Source organism: Oncorhynchus tshawytscha, unplaced genomic scaffold (assembly GCF_018296145.1).
Source record: "Oncorhynchus tshawytscha isolate Ot180627B unplaced genomic scaffold, Otsh_v2.0 Un_contig_5353_pilon_pilon, whole genome shotgun sequence".
NCBI lineage: Eukaryota > Metazoa > Chordata > Actinopteri > Salmoniformes > Salmonidae > Oncorhynchus > Oncorhynchus tshawytscha.
The window spans coordinates 115,001-137,500 of NW_024609363.1; the positions used below are offsets into that span (position 1 = coordinate 115,001).

Here is a 22,500-nt window from a genome sequence, read left to right on the forward strand (position 1 = left end):
GAGGTGGAACAGGGAGAGGGATGGAGGTGGTATAGGGAGAGGGAGGGAGGTGGAACAGGGAGAGGGATGGAGGTGGTATAGGGAGAGGGATGGAGGTGGTATAGGGAGAGGGATGGAGGTGGTATAGGGAGAGGGATGAAGGTGGTATAGGGAGAGGGAGGGAGGTGGAACAGAGAGAGGGATGGAGGTGGAACAGGGAGAGGGATGGAGGTGGAACAGGGAGAGGGAGGGAGGTGGAACAGGGAGAGGGATGGAGGTGGTATAGGGAGAGGGATGGAGGTGGTATAGGGAGAGGGAGGGAGGTGGTATAGGGAGAGGGATGGAGGTGGTATAGGGAGAGGGATGGAGGTGGTATAGGGAGAGGGAGGGAGGTGGTATAGGGAGAGGGAGGGAGATGGTATAGGGAGAGGGAGGGGTAGGGCAGCTGCCTCTGGGTCAGATCAGAGGGAGACAATTTGTGTTTCTTTGTGGCAGCGAGTGAGACAGGCTGAGAGGGAATCTCTCTGAGCGGTTATAGACGGGGGGAGGGAGAAAAAGGGGGCAACAGAGGAGAGCTGGAGGAGAGGAGAGCATGTCTGAGTGCTGCAGTTAGATCATCTGAAACCGGGTCACGCTATCCCAGCCTGTCAGAGAGACTTTACTCTGAACTCTTTACCCTCAAACCGTCCCCCTGCTCCTATTGGATCTGTGTAAACAGCAGCACAGACCCCATACGGCTGTTATGTGAGTTGTGTTTTTAGGGATGGAACACTGGAGGAAATATCAGCCTGATGTTTTTAATGGATACTGCTGTGACTTTGCGTCGTCTACGTTATTCGTGGATCGTCATCGATCTTGAATGAAAGAAACTGAGTTGAAGTTCACTATTCAGTGTGTGGTTTCCTCTCTCCCCTGTCAGTCCCATAGTTGACCCTGTCTTCCTCTTCTTCTTACCTGTCCTATAGTTGACCTGGTCCTCTCTCTTCTTCTCTTTCCTGTCCTATAGTTGACCTGGTCCTCCTCTTCTTCTTCTCTCCTGTCCTATACTTGACCTGGTCTTCTTCTTCTCTCCTGTCCTATAGTTGACCTGGTCCTCCTCTTCTTCTTTCCTGTCCTATAGTTGACCTGGTCTTCTTCTTCTTCTCTCCTGTCCTATAGTTGACCTGGTCCTCCTCTTCTTCTTACCTGTCCTATAGTTGACCTGGTCCTCCTCTTCTTCTTTCCTGTCCTATAGTTGACCTGGTCCTCCTCTTCTTCTCTCCTGTCCTATACTTGACCTGGTCTTCTTCTTCTTCTTCTCTCCTGTCCTATAGTTGACCTGGTCTTCTTCTTCTTCTCTCCTGTCCTATAGTTGACCTGGTCCTCCTCTTCTTCTCTCCTGTCCTATAGTTGACCTGGTCTTCTTCTTCTTCTCTCCTGTCCTATAGTTGACCTGGTCCTCCTCTTCTTCTCTCCTGTCCTATAGTTGACCTGGTCTTCTTCTTCTTCTCTCCTATCCTATAGTTGACCTGGTCTTCTTCTTCTTCTTCTTCTTCTTCTCTCCTGTCCTATAGTTAACCTGGTCTTCTTCTTCTTCTCTCCTGTCCTATAGTTGACCTGGTCCTCTTCTTCTTCTCTCCTGTCCTATAGTTGACCTGGTCTTCTTCTTCTCTCCTGTCCTATAGTTGACCTGGTCCTCTTCTTCTTCTCTCCTGACCTCTAGTGGACCTGGTCTTCTTCTCTCCTTTCCTATAGTTGACCTGGTCATCTTCTTCTTCTCTCCTGTCCTCTAGTTGACCTGGTCTTCTTCTTCTCTCCTGTCCTCTAGTTGACCTGGTCCTCTTCTTCTTCTCTCCTGTCCTATAGTTGACCTGGTCTTCTTCTTCTCTCCTTTCCTATAGTTGACCTGGTGCTCTACTTCTCTCCTGACCTCTAGTGGACCTGGTCTTCTTCTTCTCTCCTTTCCTATAGTTGACCTGGTCCTCTTCTTCTTCTCTCCTGTCCTCTAGTTGACCTGGTCTTCTTCTTCTCTCCTTCTTCTTCTTCTCTCCTGTCCTATAGTTGACCTGGTCTTCTTCTTCTCTCTTTTCCTATAGTTGACCTGGTCCTCTTCTTCTCTCCTGTCCTCTAGTAGACCTGGTCTTCTTCTTCTCTCCTATAGTTGACCTGGTCTTCTTCTTCTCTCCTATAGTTGACCTGGTCTTCTTCTTCTCTCCTGTCCTCTAGTTGACCTGGTCTTCTTCTTCTCTCCCGTCCTGTAGTTGACCATGTGGTCCCCGAGCCTGGTGCCAGCCTCCTGGGGGCCTACGACCAGTGGAAGGACATAGCAGACAGGGGGTCCTGCTGTGATTACTCTCTCCACATGGACATCACCCGCTGGCACGACGGACTCTTTGAAGAGATGGAGAGCCTGGTGAAGAATAAAGGTATTGTTTCAGGATGTTCTGGATCTACCTGTGTAGATAGTACCTGATGTTCTGGATCTACCTGTGTAGATAGTACCTGATGTTCTGGATCTACCTGTGTAGATAGTACCTGATGTTCTGGATCTACCTGTGTAGATAGTACCTAATGTTCTGGATCTACCTGTGTAGATAGTACCTAATGTTCTGGATCTACCTGTGTAGATAGTACCTGATGTTCTGGATCTACCTGTGTAGATAGTACCTGATGTTCTGGATCTACCTGTGTAGATAGTACCTGATGTTCTGGATCTACCTGTGTAGATAGTACCTGATGTTCTGGATCTACCTGTGTAGATAGTACCTGTGTCTGTCTTCAAATCTCAATCTGTCTGACACAAAACCACCCAATATGACTCTTAAATCAACTGTGTTGTTAATTGTGTTGTGGTAATGTGTCTGATACTGTGTTGTTAATGGTGTTGTGGTAATGTGTCTGATACTGTGTTGTTAATGGTAATGTGGTAATGTATCTGATACTGTGTTGTTAATGGTGTTGTGGTAATGTGTCTGATACTGTGTTGTTAATGGTAATGTGGTAATGTATCTGATACTGTGTTGTTAATGGTGTTGTGGTAATGTGTCTGATACTGTGTTGTTAATGGTGTTGTGGTGATGTGTCTGATACTGTTGTGGTAAAATATCTGATACTGTGTTGTTAATGGTGCGGTGGTAATGTGTCTGATACTGTTGTGATAATGTGTCTGATACTGTGTTGCTAATGGTGTTGTGGTAATGTATCTGATACTGTGTTGTTAATGGTGTTGTGGTAATGTGTCTGATACTGTTGTGGTAATGTATCTGATACTGTGTTGCTAATGGTGTTGTGGTAATGTGTCTGATACTGTGTTGTTAATGGTGTTTCGGGTAATGTGTCTGATACTGTGTTGTTAATGGTGTTGTGGTAATGTGTCTGATACTGTGTTGTTAATGGTGTTGTGGTAATGTGTCTGATACTGTGTTGTTAATGGTGTTGTGGTAATGTATCTGATACTGTGTTGTTAATGGTGTTGTGGTAATGTGTCTGATACTGTGTTGTTAATGGTAATGTGTCTGATACTGTGTTGTTAATGGTGTTGTGGTAATGTGTCTGATAATGTGTTGCTAATGGTGTTGTGGTAATGTATCTGATACTGTGTTGTTAATGGTGTTGTGGTAATGTGTCTGATACTGTGTTGTTAATGGTGTTGTGGTAATGTGTCTGATACTGTGTTGTTAATGGTGTTGTGGTAATGTGTCTGATAATGTGTTGTTAATGGTAATGTGTCTGATACTGTGTTGTTAATGGTGTTGTGGTAATGTGTCTGATAATGTGTTGCTAATGGTGTTGTGGTAATGTATCTGATACTGTGTTGTTAATGGTGTTGTGGTAATGTGTCTGATACTGTGTTGTTAATGGTGTTGTGGTAATGTGTCTGATACTGTGTTGTTAATGGTGTTGTGGTAATGTGTCTGATACTGTGTTGTTAATGGTGTTGTGGTAATGTATCTGATACTGTGTTGTTAATGGTGTTGTGGTAATGTGTCTGATACTGTGTTGTTAATGGTGTTGTGGTAATGTGTCTGATACTGTGTTGTTAATGGTGTTGTGGTAATGAGTCTGATACTGTTGTGGTAATGTATCTGATAGTGTGTTGCTAATGGTGTTGTGGTAATGTATCTGATACTGTGTTGTTAATGGTGTTGTGGTAATGTATCTGATACTGTGTTGTTAATGGTGTTGTGGTAATGTGTCTGATACTGTTGTGGTAATGTATCTGATACTGTGTTGCTAATGGTGTTGTGGTAATGTGTCTGATACTGGGTTGTTAATGGTGTTTCGGGTAATGTGTCTGATACATTACCACAACACCATTAACAACACAGTATCAGACACATTACCCGAAACACCATTAACAACACAGTATCAGACACATTACCACAACACCATTAACAACACAGTATCAACAGTACACATTAACATCACAGTATCAGATACATTACCACAACACCATTAACAACACAGTATCAGATACATTACCACAACACCAGCAACACAGTATCACATTACCACAACAGTATCAGACACATTACCACAACACCATTAACAACACAGTATCAGATACATTACAACACCATATATTACCACAACACCATTAACACAGTATCACACATTACGAAACACCACAACAGTATCACCCGAAACACAGACACATTACCCGAAACACCATGGTAATGTGTCTGATACTGTGTTGTTCATGGTGTTGTGGTAATGTGTCTGATACTGTGTTGTTAATGGTGTTGTGGTAATGTCGTATATATCCCCCCCAAGCAGACACATCGATGGCTCTGAACGAACTTTATTTAACTCTCTGCAAACTGGAAACGATTTATCCGGAGGCTGCATTCATTGTAGCTGGGGATTTTAACAAGGCTAATCTGAAAACAAGACTCCCTAAATTTTATCAGCATATCGATTGCGCAACCAGGGGTGGAAAGACCCTGGATCATTGTTACTCTAACTTCCGCGACGCATATAAGGCCCTGCCCCGCCCCCTTTCGGAAAAGCTGACCACGACTCCATTTTGTTGATCCCTGCCTACAGACAGAAACTAAAACAAGAAGCTCCCACGCTGAGGTCTGTCCAACGCTGGTCCGACCAAGCTGACTCCACACTCCAAGACTGCTTCCATCACGTGGACTGGGAGATGTTTCGTATTGCGTCAGACAACAACATTGACGAATACGCTGATACGGTGTGCGAGTTCATTAGAACGTGCGTTGAAGATGTCGTTCCCATAGCAACGATTAAAACATTCCCTAACCAGAAACCGTGGATTGATGGCAGCATTCGTGTGAAACTGAAGGCACGAACCACTGCTTTTAATCAGGGAAAGGTGTCTGGTAACATGGCTGAATACAAACAGTGCAGCTATTCCCTCCGCAAGGCTATCAAACAAGCTAAGCGCCAGTACAGAGACAAAGTAGAATCTCAATTCAACGGCTCAGACACAAGAGGTATGTGGCAGGGTCTACAGTCAATCACGGACTACAGGAAGAAACCCAGCCCAGTCACGGACCAGGATGTCTTGCTCCCAGGCAGACTAAATAACTTTTTTGCCCGCTTTGAGGACAATACAGTGCCACTGACACGGCCTGCAACGGAAACATGCGGTCTCTCCTTCACTGCAGCCGAAGTGAGTAAGACATTTAAACGTGTTAACCCTCGCAAGGCTGCAGGCCCAGACGGCATCCCCAGCCGCGCCCTCAGAGCATGCGCAGACCAGCTGGCCGGTGTGTTTACGGACATATTCAATCAATCCCTATACCAGTCTGCTGTTCCCACATGCTTCAAGAGGGCCACCATTGTTCCTGTTCCCAAGAAAGCTAAGGTAACTGAGCTAAACGACTACCGCCCCGTAGCACTCACATCCGTCATCATGAAGTGCTTTGGGAGACTAGTCAAGGACCATATCACCTCCACCCTACCTGACACCCTTGACCCACTCCAATTTGCTTACCGCCCAAATAGGTCCACAGACGATGCAATCTCAACCACACTGCACACTGCCCTAACCCATCTGGACAAGAGGAATACCTATGTGAGAATGCTGTTCATCGACTACAGCTCGGCATTCAACACCATAGTACCCTCCAAGCTCGTCATCAAGCTCGAGACCCTGGGTCTCGACCCCGCCCTGTGCAACTGGGTACTGGACTTCCTGACGGGCCGCCCCCAGGTGGTGAGGGTAGGCAACAACATCTCCTCCCCGCTGATCCTCAACACTGGGGCCCCACAAGGGTGCGTTCTGAGCCCTCTCCTGTACTCTCTGTTCACCCACGACTGCGTGGCCATGCACGCCTCCAACTCAATCATCAAGTTTGCGGACGACACAACAGTGGTAGGCTTGATTACCAACAACGACGAGACGGCCTACAGGGAGGAGGTGAGGGCCCTCGGAGTGTGGTGTCAGGAAAATAACCTCACACTCAACGTCAACAAAACTAAGGAGATGATTGTGGACTTCAGGAAACAGCAGAGGGAACACCCCCATCCACATCGATGGAACAGTAGTGGAGAGGGTAGCAAGTTTTAAGTTCCTCGGCATACACATCACAGACAAACTGAATTGGTCCACTCACACAGACAGCATCGTGAGGAAGGCGCAGCAGCGCCTCTTCAACCTCAGGAGGCTGAAGAAATTCGGCTTGTCACCAAAAGCACTCACAAACTTCTACAGATGCACAATCGAGAGCATCCTGGCGGGCTGTATCACCGCCTGGTATGGCAACTGCACCGCCCTCAACCGTAAGGCTCTCCAGAGGGTAGTGAGGTCTGCACAACGCATCACCGGGGGCAAACTACCTGCCCTCCAGGACACCTACACCACCCGATGCTACAGGAAGGCCATAAAGATCATCAAGGACATCAACCACCGAGCCACTGCCTGTTCACCCCGCTGCCATCCAGAAGGCGAGGTCAGTACAGGTGCATCAAAGCTGGGACCGAGAGACTGAAAAACAGCTTCTATCTCAAGGCCATCAGACTGTTAAACAGCCACCACTAACATTGAGTGGCTACTGCCAACACACTGTCAATGACACTGACTCTACTCCAGCCACTTTAATCATGGGAATCGATGGGAAATGATGTAAATATATCACTAGCCACTTTAAACAATGCTACCTTATATAATGTTACTTACCCTACATTGTTCATCTCATATGCATACGTTGATACTGTACTCTATATCATCGACTGCATCCTTATGTAATACATGTATCACTAGCCACTTTAACTATGCCACTTGGTTTACATACTTATCTCATATGTATATACTGTACTCGATATCATCTACTGTATCTTGCCTATGCTGCTCTGTACCATCACTCATTCATATATCCTTATGTACATATTCTTTATCCCCTTACACTGTGTATGACAGTAGTTTTTTTGGAATTGTTAGTTAGATTACTTGCTCGTTATTACTGCATTGTCGGAACTAGAAGCACAAGCATTTCGCTACACTCGCACTAACATCTGCTAACCATGTGTATGTGACAAATAAAATTTGATTTGATTTGATTTGTATCTGCTACTGTGTTGTTAATGGTGTTGTGGTAATGTGTCTGATACTGTTGTGGTAATGTATCTGATACGGTGTTGCTAATGGTGTTGTGGTAATGTATCTGCTACTGTGTTGTTAATGGTGTGTGGTAATGTGTCTGATACTGTGTTGTTAATGGTGTTGTGGTAATGTGTCTGATACTGTGTTGTTAATGGTGTTGTGGTAATGTGTCTGATACTGTGTTGCTAATGGTGTTGTGGTAATGTGTCTGATACTGTTGTGGTAATGTATCTGATACGGTGTTGCTAATGGTGTTGTGGTAATGTGTCTGATACTGTGTTGCTAATGGTGTTGTGGTAATGTATCTGATACTGTGTTGTTAATGTGTTGTGGTAATGTATCTGATACTGTGTTGTTAATGTGTTGTGGTAATGTATCTGATACTGTTGTGGTAATGTGTCTGATACTGTGTTGTTAACGTGTTGTGGTAATGTGTCTGATACTGTGTTGCTAATGGTGTTGTGGTAATGTATCTGATACTGTGTTGCTAATGGTGTTGTGGTAATGTATCTGATACTGTGTTGCTAATGGTGTTGTGGTAATGTATCTGATACTGTGTTGTTAATGGTGTTGTGGTAATGTGTCTGATACTGTGTTGTTAATGGTGTTGTGGTAATGTATCTGATACTGTGTTGTTAATGGTGTTGTGGTAATGTATCTGATACTGTGTTGTTAATGGTGTTGTGGTAATGTGTCTGATACTGTGTTGTTAATGGTGTTGTGGTAATGTGTCTGATACTGTGTTGTTAATGGTGTTGTGGTAATGTGTCTGATACTCTGCTGTTAGGAGAATACAGTGGTGTAGTTTGACTTTGAATCCCCCATGGGTCTCATGAAGAGCTGCTTTCCTTCTGCTCTGCCTCCCTCATGTCAATGCCACACACACACACACACACACACACACACACACACACACACACACACACACACACACACACACACACACACACACACACACACACACACACACACACACACACACACACACACACACACACTGCTGCCCTACCAAGCCTCCCTCATGTCCATGGAACACACACACACACACACACACACCTGTGTCCGTGCAGCTAGACGATTACTGCAGGTGACAACACCACACTAGAGACACATACTGTACATGAGATGATTTCCACACTCACTAATCCACACAGACAGCCAGCCAGCCCACCAACTCTCTCTCACCTAGCTGAACTACACTCACTAATCCACACAGACAGCCAGCCAGCCCACCAACTCTCTCTCACCTAGCTGAACTACACTCACTAATCCACACAGACAGCCAGCCAGCCCACCAACTCTCTCTCACCTAGCTGAACTACACTCACTAATCCACACAGACAGCCAGCCAGCCCACCAACTCTCTCTCACCTAGCTGAACTACACTCACTAATCCACACAGACACACTCACTAATCCACACAGACAGCCAGGCAGCCCACCAACTCTCTCTCACCCAGCTGAACTACACTCACTCATCCACACGGACAGCCAGTCAGCCCACCAACTCTCTCTCACCCAGCTGAACTACACTCACTAATCCACAAACACACACACACACTCATTAATCCACACAGACACACTCACTAATCCACACAGACAGCCAGTCAGCCCACCAACTCTCTCACCCAGCTGAACTACACTCACTCATGCACTCACACACACACACAACCACTCACTCACACACACAACCACACACACACACAACCACTCACTCACACACACAATCACACAACCACACACACACACAACCACTCACTCACACACACAAGGCTATCAAACAAGCTAAGCGTCAGTACAGAGACAAAGTAGAATCTCAATTCAACAGCTCAGACACAAGAGGCATGTGGCAGGGTCTACAATCAATCACGGACTACAGGAAGAAATCCAGCCCAGTCACGGACCAGGATGTCTTGCTCCCAGGAAGACTAAATAACTTTTTTGCCCGCTTTGAGGACAATACAGTGCCACTGACACGGCCTGCAATGAAAACATGCGGTCTCTCCTTCACTGCAGCCGAGGTGAGTAAGACATTTAAACGGGTTAACCCTCGCAAGGCTGCAGGCCCAGACGGCATCCCCAGCCGCGCCCTCAGAGCATGCGCAGACCAGCTGGCCGGTGTGTTTACGGACATATTCAATCAATCCCTATACCAGTCTGCTGTTCCCACATGCTTCAAGAGGGCCACCATTGTTCCTGTTCCCAAGAAAGCTAAGGTAACTGAGCTAAACGACTACCGCCCCGTAGCACTCACATCCGTCATCATGAAGTGCTTTGAGAGAATAGTCAAGGACCATATCACCTCCACCCTACCTGACACCCTAGACCCACTCCAATTTGCTTACCGCCCAAATAGGTCCACAGACGATGCAATCTCAACCACACTGCACACTGCCCTAACCCACCTGGACAAGAGGAATACCTATGTGAGAATGCTGTTCATCGACTACAGCTCGGCATTCAACACCATAGTACCCTCCAAGCTCGTCATCAAGCTCGAGACCCTGGGTCTCGACCCCGCCCTGTGCAACTGGGTACTGGACTTCCTGACGGGCCGCCCCCAGGTGGTGAGGGTAGGCAACAACATCTCCTCCCCGCTGATCCTCAACACTGGGGCCCCACAAGGGTGTGTTCTGAGCCCTCTCCTGTACTCCCTGTTCACCCACGACTGCGTGGCCACGCACGCCTCCAACCCAATCATCAAGTTTGCGGACGACACAACAGTGGTAGGCTTGATTACCAACAACGACGAGACGGCCTACAGGGAGGAGGTGAGGGCCCTCGGAGTGTGGTGTCAGGAAAATAACCTCACACTCAACGTCAACAAAACTAAGGAGATGATTGTGGACTTCAGGAAACAGCAGAGGGAACACCCCCCTATCCACATCGATGGAACAGTAGTGGAGAGGGTAGCAAGTTTTAAGTTCCTCGGCATACACATCACAGACAAACTGAATTGGTCCACTCACACAGACAGCATCGTGAAGAAGGCGCAGCAGCGCCTCTTCAACCTCAGGAGGCTGAAGAAATTTGTCTTGTCACCAAAAGCACTCATGAACTTCTACAGATGCACAATCGAGAGCATCCTGGCGGGCTGTATCACCGCCTGGTACGGCAACTGCTCTGCCCTCAACCGTAAGGCTCTCCAGAGGGTAGTGAGGTCTGCACAACGCATCACCGGGGGCAAACTACCTTCCCTCCAGGACACCTACACCACCCGATGTTACAGGAAGGCCATAAAGATCATCAAGGACATCAACCACCCGAGCCACTGCCTGTTCACCCCGCTATCATCCAGAAGGCGAGGTCAGTACAGGTGCATCAAAGCTGGGACCGAGACACTGAAAAACAGCTTCTATCTCAAGGCCATCAGACTGTTAAACAGCCACCACTAACATTGAGTGGCTGCTGCCAACACACTGACAATGACACTGACTCAACTCCAGCCACTTTAATAATGGGAATTGATGGGAAATGATGTAAATATATAAACAATGCTACCTTATATAATGTTACTTACCCTACATTATTCATCTTAAATGCATACGTATATACTGTACTCTATATCATCGACTGCATCCTTATGTAATACATGTATCACTAGCCACTTTAACTATGCCACTTTGTTTACATACTCATCTCATATGTATATACTGCACTCAATACCATCTACTGTATCTTGCCTATGCTGCTCTGTACCATCACTCATTCATATATCTTTATGTACATATTCTTTATCCCCTTACACTGTGTATAAGACAGTAGTTTTGGAATTGTTAGTTAGATTACTTTTTGGTTATTACTGCATTGTCGGAACTAGAAGCACAAGCATTTCGCTACACTCGCATTAACATCTGCTAACCATGTGTATGTGACAAATAACATTTGATTTGATTTGATTTGACACAACCACACAACCACACACACACAACCACTCACTCACACACACAACCACACAACCACACACACACACACAACCACACAACCTTATGCACACACAGGAGCGCACAGACATATACACACATCTGCACATGCTTGTGATTTTCAAATGAGAGAAATTCAATTCCTTGAAATGGTCTGAAATGTGTTATGTTTGAATTTTTCCAGGAGTCAATTCCTTCTTGATCTTCATGGCATACAAGGACAAATTCCAGAGCTCAGATAGTCAGGTAAGTTTTATTTCTTCAAATGATTTATTCAGACGTCTCTAAAATGTAATGTAAATAATAACCTTGGGTGTTTCTCAATATGCATACTACCGTGCTCCGTACTCTCACGCTCTCATCTGAGGACGTTCTCTTGAGTAAAACAATCCATTTGAGCAGCACTCCCCCTACTGTATTACCTCACCACCCCTACTGTATTACCTCACGCTGAGCAGCACTCCCCCTACTGTATTACCTCACGCTGAGCAGCACTCCCCTACTGTATTACCTCACGCTGAGCAGCACTCCCCCTACTGTATTACCTCACACTGAGCAGCACTCCCCTACTGTATTACCTCACACTGAGCAGCACTCCCCTACTGTATTACCTCACACTGAGCAGCACCACCCCTACTGTATTACCTCACGCTGAGCAGCCACCCCTACTGTATTACCTCACGCAGCTGCACCCCTACTGTATTACCCTGAGCAGCACCACCCCTACTGTATTACCTCAGCACTCCCCTACTGTATTACCTCACGCTGAGCAGCACTCCCCCTACTGTATTACCTCACCTGAGCAGCACCCCTACTGTATTACCTCACACTGAGCAGCACTACCCCTACTGTATTACCTCACACTGAGCAGCACTCCCCTACTGTATTACCTCAGCACCCCTACTGTATTACCTCACACTACTGCAGCACTCACCCCCTACTGTATTACCTCACACTGAGCAGCACTCCCCTACTGTATTACCTCAGCACTCCCCTACTGTATTACCTCACACTGAGCAGCACACCCCTACTGTATTACCTCACACTGAGCAGCACTCCCCCTACTGTATTACCTCACACTGAGCAGCACTCCCCTACTGTATTACCTCACACTGAGCAGCACTCCCCTACTGTATTACCTCAGCACCCCTACTGTATTACCTCACACTGAGCAGCACTCCCCCTACTGTATTACCTCACACTGAGCAGCACTCCCCTACTGTATTACCTCAGAGCAGCACTCCCCTACTGTATTACCTCACACTGAGCAGCACTCCCCTACTGTATTACCTCACACTGAGCAGCACTCCCCCTACTGTATTACCTCACGCTGAGCAGCACTCCCCTACTGTATTACCTCACACTGAGCAGCACTCCCCCTACTGTATTACCTCACGCTGAGCAGCACTCCCCTACTGTATTACCTCACACTGAGCAGCACTCCCCTACTGTATTACCTCACACTGAGCAGCACTCCCCTACTGTATTACCTCACACTGAGCAGCACTCCCCTACTGTATTACCTCAGCACTCCCCTACTGTATTACCTCACACTGAGCAGCACTCCCCCTACTGTATTACCTCACACTGAGCAGCACTCCCCCTACTGTATTACCTCACGCTGAGCAGCACTCCCCTACTGTATTACCTCATGCTGAGCAGCACCCCCTACTGTATTACTCATGCTGAGCAGCACTCACCCCTACTGTATTACCTCACCACTCCCCTACTGTATTACCTCACCACCCCTACTGTATTACCTCACGCTGAGCATCACTCCCCTACTGTATTACCTCACCACCCCTACTGTATTACCTCACGCTGAGCAGCACTCCCCCTACTGTATTACCTCAGCACTCCCCTACTGTATTACCTCACGCTGAGCAGCACTCCCCTACTGTATTACCTCAGCCTCCCCTACTGTATTACCTCACGCTGAGCAGCACTCCCCCTACTGTATTACCTCACGCTGAGCAGCACTCCCCTACTGTATTACCTCAGCACCCCTACTGTATTACCTCACGCTGAGCAGCACTCCCCTACTGTATTACCTCACGCTGAGCAGCACTCCCCTACTGTATTACCTCACGCTGAGCAGCACTCCCCTACTGTATTACCTCACGCTGAGCAGCACTCCCCCTACTGTATTACCTCACACTGAGCAGCACTCCCCCTACTGTTTTACCTCATGCTGAGCAGCACTCCCCTACTGTATTACCTCACGCTGAGCAGCACTCCCCTACTGTATTACCTCACACTGAGCAGCACTCCCACTACTGTATTACCTCACGCTGAGCAGCACTCCCCTACTGTATTACCTCACACTGAGCAGCACTCCCCCTACTGTATTACCTCACGCTGAGCAGCACTCCCCTACTGTATTACCTCACACTGAGCAGCACTCCCCTACTGTATTACCTCAGCACTCCCCTACTGTATTACCTCACACTGAGCAGCACTCCCCCTACTGTATTACCTCACACTGAGCAGCACTCCCCCTACTGTATTACCTCACTCTGAGCAGCACTCCCCTACTGTATTTACACTCAGCACTCCCCTACTGTATTACCTCACACTGAGCAGCACTCCCCCTACTGTATTACCTCACACTGAGCAGCACTCCCCTACTGTATTACCTCAGCACTCCCCCTACTGTATTACCTCACACTGAGCAGCACTCCCCTACTGTATTACCTCATGCTGCAGCACTCACTCCCCTACTGTATTACCTCACGCTGAGCAGCACTCCCTACTGTATTACCTCACGCTGAGCATCACTCCCCCTACTGTATTACCTCACGCTGAGCAGCACTATCCCTACTGTATTACCTCACACTGAGCATCACTATCCCTACTGTATTACCTCAGCACTCCCCCTACTGTATTACCTCACACTGAGCATCACTATCCCTACTGTATTACCTCAGCACTCCCCCTACTGTATTACCTCACACTGAGCAGCACTCCCCTACTGTATTACCTCATGCTGAGCAGCACTCCCCTACTGTATTACCTCATGCTGAGCAGCACTCCCCTACTGTATTACCTCATGCTGAGCAGCACTCCCCCTACTGTATTACCTCATGCTGAGCAGCACTCCCCTACTGTATTACCTCATGCTGAGCAGCACTCCCCTACTGTATTACCTCATGCTGAGCAGCACTCCCCTACTGTATTACCTCATGCTGAGCAGCACTCCCCTACTGTATTACCTCACACTGAGCAGCACTCCCCTACTGTATTACCTCACACTGAGCAGCACTCCCCTACTGTATTACCTCACGCTGAGCAGCACTCCCCTACTGTATTACCTCACGCTGAGCAGCACTCCCCTACTGTATTACCTCACGCTGAGCAGCACTCCCCTACTGTATTACCTCACCTCAGCACTCCCCTACTGTATTACTCACACTGAGCAGCACTCCCCTACTGTATTACCTCACGCTGAGCAGCACTCCCCTACTGTATTACCTCACACTGAGCAGCACTCCCCTACTGTATTACCTCATGCTGAGCAGCACTCCCCTACTGTATTACCTCAGCACAGCACCCCTACTGAGCAGCACTCCCCTACTGTATTACCTCACGCTGAGCAGCACTCCCCTAATGTATTACCTCTCATGCTGAGCAGCACTCCCCTACTGTATTACCTCACACTGAGCAGCACTCCCCTACTGTATTACCTCACACTGAGCAGCACTCCCCTACTGTATTACCTCATGCTGAGCAGCACTCCCCTACTGTATTACCTCACACTGAGCAGCACTCCCCCTACTGTATTACCTCAGCACTCCCCTACTGTATTACCTCACACTGAGCAGCACTCCCCCTACTGTATTACCTCACACTGAGCTGCACTCCCCCTACTGTATTACCTCACACTGCACCTCCACATTCATTGAACCTTCTTCCAGCCAGGACAATGGCAACAATAGAGACCAAACAAGAGAAGGCTTTTAGAGCATGAGAGTGTGGAGCACGGTCCTCTGCATTTTGATGAACCCCCCCCTTGTTTTTATCCCTTTCCCATGCCAGATGTATGAGATGTTTGGTATCATTAGAGACCTGGGGGCCATCGCTCAGGTTCACGCTGAGAACGGTGACATCATTGACGAGGTAGGCTACTGTACTGTTGACTTGAAAGACTGGCCTTTGACAGTGACTGGGCAGATCTGTCCTGGGCAAAGGACATCTTCAGTTGCCATATTTCTATCTATATAGGAGCAGAATAAACTGCTGTCTTTGATTGTACCATGTGAAGTGCAGTTTCCATCTTTCCCCTTCTATCTATATAGGAGCAGAAGCGACTACTGGAGCTGGGGATCACTGGGCCTGAGGGACATGTGCTGTGTCACCCAGAGGAGGTAGGGACTTCCTGTCTCTGTGTAAACAATAGCCTCATTTCCATGATCACACTACAATATCTTGTTATGAGCCAGTGTTACTGCTAGTGACAGAGGGGTTTGAAACCGGGAGACTAGACATGCCATTGCTAGTTGAAAATACCTTGTGGATGAATTTTCCACTCTCAATAATAACGGAAATGAGACTGATTTATTGTAATCTCAATAAATCAATCAATTGTATTTTATTAAAGCCCTTTTTTACATCAGCTGTAGTCACAAAGTGCTAAAACCCCAAAGAGCAAGCAATGTCGATGTAGAAGAACAGTGGCTAGGAAAATCTCTCTAGAAAGGAAGGAACCTAGGAAGAAACCTAGAGAGGAACCAGGATCGGAGTGGCCAGTCCTCTTTTAACATTTTTTAAAATCTTTATTTAACTGGCAAGTCAGGTAAAAACATTATTATTAACAATGACGGCCTAACAAAAGGCAAAAGGCCTCCTGCGGTGACGGGGGCTGGGATTAAAAATAAATAAATCAAATCTAAATATAGGACAAAACACACATCACTACAAGAGAGACAACACAACACTACATAAAGAGAGACCTAAAGACAACAACATAGCAAGGCAGCAACACATGACAACACAGCATGGTAGCAACACAACATGACAACAACATGGTAGCAACACAACATGACAACAACATGGTAGCAACACAACATGACAACAACATGGTAGATGGCAACAACATGGTAGCAACACAACATGACAACAACATGGTAGCAAATGGCAGCAACACAACATGACAACACATGACAACAACATGGTAGCAACACAACATGGCAGCAACACAACATGGTAGCAACACAACATGGTGGCAACACAACATGACAACAAAATGGTAGCAACACAACATGGCAGCAACACATGACAACACAGCATGGTAGCAACACAACATGACAACACAGCATGGTAGCAACAGAACATGACAACACAGCATGGTAGCAACACAACATGACAACAACATGGTAGCAACACAGCATGGTAGCAACACAACATGGTACAAACATTATTGGGCACAGACAACAGCACAAAGGGCAAGAAGGTAGAGACAACAATACATCACACAAAGCAGCCACAACTGTCAGTAAGAGTGTCCATGATTGAGTCTTTGAATGAAGAGATTGAGATAAAACTGTCCAGTTTGAGTGTTTGTTGCAGCTCGTTCCAGTCGCTAGCTGCAGCGAACTGAAAAGAGGAGCGACCCAGGGATGTGTGTGCTTGGGGACTTTTAACAGAATGTGACAGGCAGAACGGGTGTTGTATGTGGAGGATGAGGGCTGCAGTAGGTATCTCAGATAGGGGGGAGTGAGGCCTAAGAGGGTTTTATAAATAAACATCAACCAGTGGGTCTACAGAGATGACTAGTTTACAGAGGAGTATAGAGTGCAGTGATGTGTCCTATAAGGAGCATTGGTGGTACATCTGATGGCCGAATGGTAAAGAACATCTAGCTGATCGAGAGCACCCTTACCTGCCGATCTATAAATTATGTCTCCATAATCTAGCATGGATAGGATGGTCATCTGAATCAGGGTTAGTTTGGCAGCTGGGGTGAAAGAGGAGCGATTACGATAGAGGAAACCAAGTCTAGATTTAACTTTAGCCTGCAGCTTTGATATGTGCTGAGAGAAGGACAGTGTACCGTCTAGCCATACTCCCAAGTACTTGTATGGGGTGACTACCTCAAGCTCTAAACCCTCAGAGGTAGTAATCACACCTGTGGGGAGAGGGGCATTTTTCTTACCAAATCACATGACCTTTGTTTTGGAGGTGTTCAGAACAAGGTTAAGGGTAGAGAAAGCTTGTTGGACACTAACAACGCTTTGTTGTAGAGCATTTAACAGTATAAGACTGTATCATCTGCATAGCTTCCTACTGCCTGAGCTATGTTGTCGATGTAAAGTGCCTTAAACCACTGCGCCACTCGGGAGTCGTAGTGTTACTCAAGTGATTTGTGGTCGTCACTAGTTACCACAGCCACAAAGTCTTAAACGTATTTCTACCATTTCTCTTCTTCACATCTGATTTAAACCTAAGCCTACACTCTTAGAAAAAAAGGTGTTATCTAGAAACTAAAAGGGTTCTACAGCCGTATAACTATTTTTGGTTTGAGGTAGAACCCTTTTCGGTTCCATGTAGAACCCTTTCTACAGAGGGTTTTACATGGAACCCAAAAGAGTTCTTCCTGGAACAAAAAAGGGTTCTACCTGGAATCAAAAAGTGTTTTCCTATGGACACTTTTGGTGTGTAACCTGAACCACACTGCAAACCTTATGCCTAAACCGAACCCTAACCTGAACCTAACCCTGACCTTTACCTAGCCCTAACCCTAACCTAACTTCAAATACATTTTAAAAATTACAATATTGCCAATTTTGACTTTGTGGCTGTTGTACCTAGTAGAAACCGTGATTTGTGGCTGCAGGTAGCCTAGTGGTTAGAGCAGGTAGCCTAGTGGTTAGAGCAGGTAGCCTAGTGGTTAGAGCAGGTAGCCTAGTGGTTAGAGCAGGTAGCCTAGTGGTTAGAGCAGGTAGCCTAGTGGTTAGAGCAGGTATCCTAGTGGTTAGAGCAGGTAGCCTAGTGGTTAGAGCAGGTAGCCTAGTGGTTAGAGCAGGTAGCCTAGTGGTTAGAGCAGGTAGCCTAGTGGTTAGAGCAGGTAGCCTAGTGGTTAGAGCAGGTAGCCTAGTGGTTAGAGCAGGTAGCCTAGTGGTTAGAGCAGGTAGCCTAGTGGTTAGAGCAGGCAGCCTAGTGGTTAGGGCAGGTAGCCTAGGGGTTAGAGCCAGGTAGCCTAGTGGTTAGAGCAGGTATCCTAGTGGTTAGAGCAGGTAGCCTAGTGGTTAGAGCAGGTAGCCTTGTGGTTAGAGCATTGGGCCAGTAACCGTAAGGTTGCTATATTGAATCCCCAAGCTGACAAGGTAAACATTAACTGTTGACAAGGCAGTTAACCCACTGTTCCTATTCTGTCATTGTAAATAAGAATTTGTTCTTTAACTGACTTGCCGAGTTAAATAAAAAATTTATGTTAGTTGAGATGTTACAGTAAGGTGTTTAATTTGTGACCACTAGGTGGAGACAGAGGCAGTGTACCGGGCCATCACCATCGCCAAGCAGGCCAACTGTCCTCTCTACATCACCAAGGTGATGAGCAAGTCGGCTGCTGATGTCATCGCCAAGGCCCGGAAGAAGGGTGAGACTGGGTTTAGCGATTCAATAACAACTTCATTTGGAAATAATTTCTATATCATACATTCTTTGTTAACTTTGATGGCTAAACACATTTGTTGTTGACCTGGCAAAAAATGTCTGAAAAAACTGATATTTCTTGTACAAATGCCTTGTCTTTTTTCATTGGATGATTTGCAGGCATGGTGGTTTATGGCGAGCCAATCACAGCCAGCCTTGGGACAGACGGATCACACTATTGGAGTAAGAACTGGGCTAAGGCAGCAGCGTTCGTCATGTCCCCGCCCCTCAGCCCAGACCCCAGCACCCCTGACTACCTCAACTCCTTGCTTTCCTGGTGAGAACACATAAGCTGCGTTTACACAGGCAGCCCCATTCTGATCTTTCCCATTTATTGACAAAAGATCTGATTTGATTGGTCAAAAAATACAATTTTGTGTTGCAAAAGATCAGAATTGAGCTGCCTGTGTAAACACAGCCATAGAGACACAAACACAAGGATAAAGACAGAACGTTTCTGAATTATACCTGAATTACTTTGTCTGCATCTAGCACATACAGTGCCTTGCGAAAGTATTCGGCCCCCTTGAACTTTGCGACCTTTTGCCACATTTCAGGCTTCAAACATAAAGATATAAAACTGTATTTTTTGTGAAGAATCAACAACAAGTGGGACACAATCATGAAGTGGAACAACATTTATTGGATATTTCAAACTTTTTTAACAAATCAAAAACTGAAAAATTGGGCGTGCAAAATTATTCAGCCCTTTTACTTTCAGTACAGCAAACCCCTCTCCAGAAGTTCAGTGAGGATCTCTGAATGATCCAATGTTGACCTAAATGACTAATGATGATAAATACAATCCACCTGTGTGTAATCAAGTCTCCGTATAAATGCACCTGCACTGTGATAGTCTCAGAGGTCCGTTAAAAGCGCAGAGAGCATCATGAAGAACAATGGTGACTCACTGTTGTTCTCTTAGTCATCCCTGATGATGACTCACTGTGTTGTTCTTAGTCATCCCTGATGATGACTCACTGTGTTGTTCTCTTAGTCATCCCTTATGATGACTCACTGTTGTTCTCTTAGTCATCCCTGATGGTGACTCACTGTGTTGTTCTCTTAGTCATCCCTGATGGTGACTCACTGTGTTGTTCTCTTAGTCATCCCTGATGATGACTCACTGTGTTGTTCTCTTAGTCATCATCACTGTTGTTCTCTTAGATGGTGACTCACTGTTGTTCTCTTAGTCATCCCTGATGATTGACTCACTGTGTTGTTCTCTTAGTCATCCCTGATGGTGACTCACTGTGTTGTTCTTAGTCATCCCTGATGATGACTCACTGTGTTGTTCTCTTAGTCATCCCTTATGATGACTCACTGTTGTTCTCTTAGTCATCCCTGATGGTGACTCACTGTTGTTCTCTTAATCATCCCTGATGGTGACTCACTGTGTTGTTCTCTTAGTCATCCCTGATGGTGACTCACTGTGTTGTTCTCTTAGTCATCCCTTATGATGACTCACTGTGTTGTTCTCTTAGTCATCCCTTATGATGACTCACTGTGTTGTCCTCTTAGATGATGACCCACTATGCTGTGGTCTGACTGTCCTGTTCTCTTGGTCCACAGTGGGCTGACTGTCCTGTTCTCTTGGTCCACAGTGGTCTGACTGTCCTGTTCTCTTGGTCCACAGTGGTCTGACTGTCCTGTTTCTTGGTCCACAGTGGTCTGACTGTCCTGTTCTCTTGGTCCACAGTGGTCTGACTGTCCTGTTCTCTTGGTCCACAGTGGTCTGACTGTCCTGTTCTCTTGGTCCACAGTGGTCTGACTGTCCTGTTCTCTTGGTCCACAGTGGAGACCTTCAGGTGACGGCCAGTGGCCACAGCACCTTCTCGACGGCCCAGAAGGCTGTTGGGAAAGACAACTTCACCCTCATCCCTGAGGGAACTAACGGCATCGAGGAGAGGCTATCCATCGTCTGGGAGAAGGCTGTGGTATTTGTTGTTGTTTATTTTCTAAAGGTTTATTTTTTGTCATTGTATGCATTACAGTGGGAAATAAAGAGTTTCTGTAGTTGGCCTGATTCAAAGTGATGCTGTATATATGATCTGGAGGCAGCAGTTTAGACAGCTAGACCACCGTAGGACACCCCTGTTTCTGTTGTTGTTACTTCTTCTTCTTCCTATTCTTCTTCTTCTTCTTTTTCTTCTTCCTCTTCTTCTTCCTCTTCTTCTCCTTCTTCCTCTTCTTCTCCTTCTTCTTCCTCTTCTTCTTCTTCTTCTTCCTCTTCTTCTTCCTCTTCTTCTTCTTCTTCTTCTTCTTCTTCTTCTTCTTCTTCTTCTTCTTCTTCCTATTCTTCTTCTTCTTCTTCTTCTTCTTCTTCTTCTTCTTCTTCTTCTCCTTCTTCTTCCTATTCTTCTTCTTCCTCTTCTTCTCCTTCATCTTCTTCTTCTTCTTCTTCTTCTTCTTTCTTCTTCTTCTTCTTCTTCTTCTTCCTATTCTTCTTCTTCCTATTCTTCTTCTTCTTCTTCTTCTTCTTCCTATTCTTCTTCTTCTTTCTTCTTCTTCTTCTTCCTATTCTTCTTCTTCTTCTTCTTCTTCTTCTTCTTCTTCTTCTTCTTCTTCCTATTCTTCTTCTTCTTCTTCTTCTTCTTCTTCTTCTTCTTCTTCCTATTCTTCTTCTTCCTATTCTTCTTCTTCCCTTCTTCTTCTTCTTCTTCTTCTTCTTCTTCTTCTTCTTCTTCTTCTTCTTCTTCTTCTTCTTCTTCTTCCTATTCTTCTTCTTCTTCTTCTTCTTCTTCCTTCTTCTTCTTCTTCTTCTTCCTATTCTTCTTCTTCCTATTCTTCTTCTTTCTTCTTCTTCCTATTCTTCTTCTTCCTATTCTTCTTCTTCCTATTCTTCTTCTTCCTATTCTTCTTCTTCTTCTTCTTCTTCTTCCTATTCTTCTTCTTCTTCTTCTTCTTCTTCTTCTTCTTCTTCTTCCTATTCTTCTTCTTCTTCTTCTTCTTCTTCCTATTCTTCTTCTTCTTCTTCTTCTTCTTCTTCTTCTTCTTCTTCTTCTTCTTCTTCTTCTTCTTCTTCTTCTTCTTCTTCCTATTCTTCTTCTTCTTCTTCTCCTTCTTCTTCTTCTTCTTCTTCTTCTTCTTCTTCTTCTTCTTCTTCTTCTTCTTCTTCCTCTTCTTCTTCTTCTTCTTCCTATTCTTCTTCTTCTTCCTATTCTTCTTCTTCTTCTTCTTCTTCCTATTCTTCTTCTTCCCATTCTTCTCCTTCATCTTCTTCTTCTTCTTCTTCTTCTTCTTCTTCTTCTTCTTCTTCTTCTTCTTCTTCTTCCTATTCTTCCTATTCTTCTTCTTCTTCTTCTTCTTCCTATTCTTCTTCTTCTTCCTATTCTTCTCCTTCTTCCTATTCTTCTTCTTCTTCGTCTTCCTATTCTTCTTCTTCTTCCTCTTCTTCTTC

The 22,500-nt window shown here is 45.8% G+C and overlaps 1 protein-coding gene across 3 annotated transcripts in view; it reads left to right on the plus strand.

Annotated features, from left to right (window-relative positions):
* dpysl4 (dihydropyrimidinase like 4) overlaps window positions 1–22,500 on the plus strand; it is a 44,782-nt gene that overhangs the window by 13,614 nt on the left and 8,668 nt on the right. For all 3 annotated transcript variants that reach the window (XM_042315006.1, XM_042315007.1, XM_042315008.1), the window contains exons 4-10: window positions 2,220–2,384; window positions 11,635–11,696; window positions 15,486–15,566; window positions 15,746–15,814; window positions 18,924–19,044; window positions 19,221–19,377; window positions 20,896–21,037. In XM_042315006.1, the coding sequence (XP_042170940.1) occupies window positions 2,220–2,384; window positions 11,635–11,696; window positions 15,486–15,566; window positions 15,746–15,814; window positions 18,924–19,044; window positions 19,221–19,377; window positions 20,896–21,037 (797 nt within the window). The remainder of the gene's footprint in view (window positions 1–2,219; window positions 2,385–11,634; window positions 11,697–15,485; window positions 15,567–15,745; window positions 15,815–18,923; window positions 19,045–19,220; window positions 19,378–20,895; window positions 21,038–22,500) is intronic.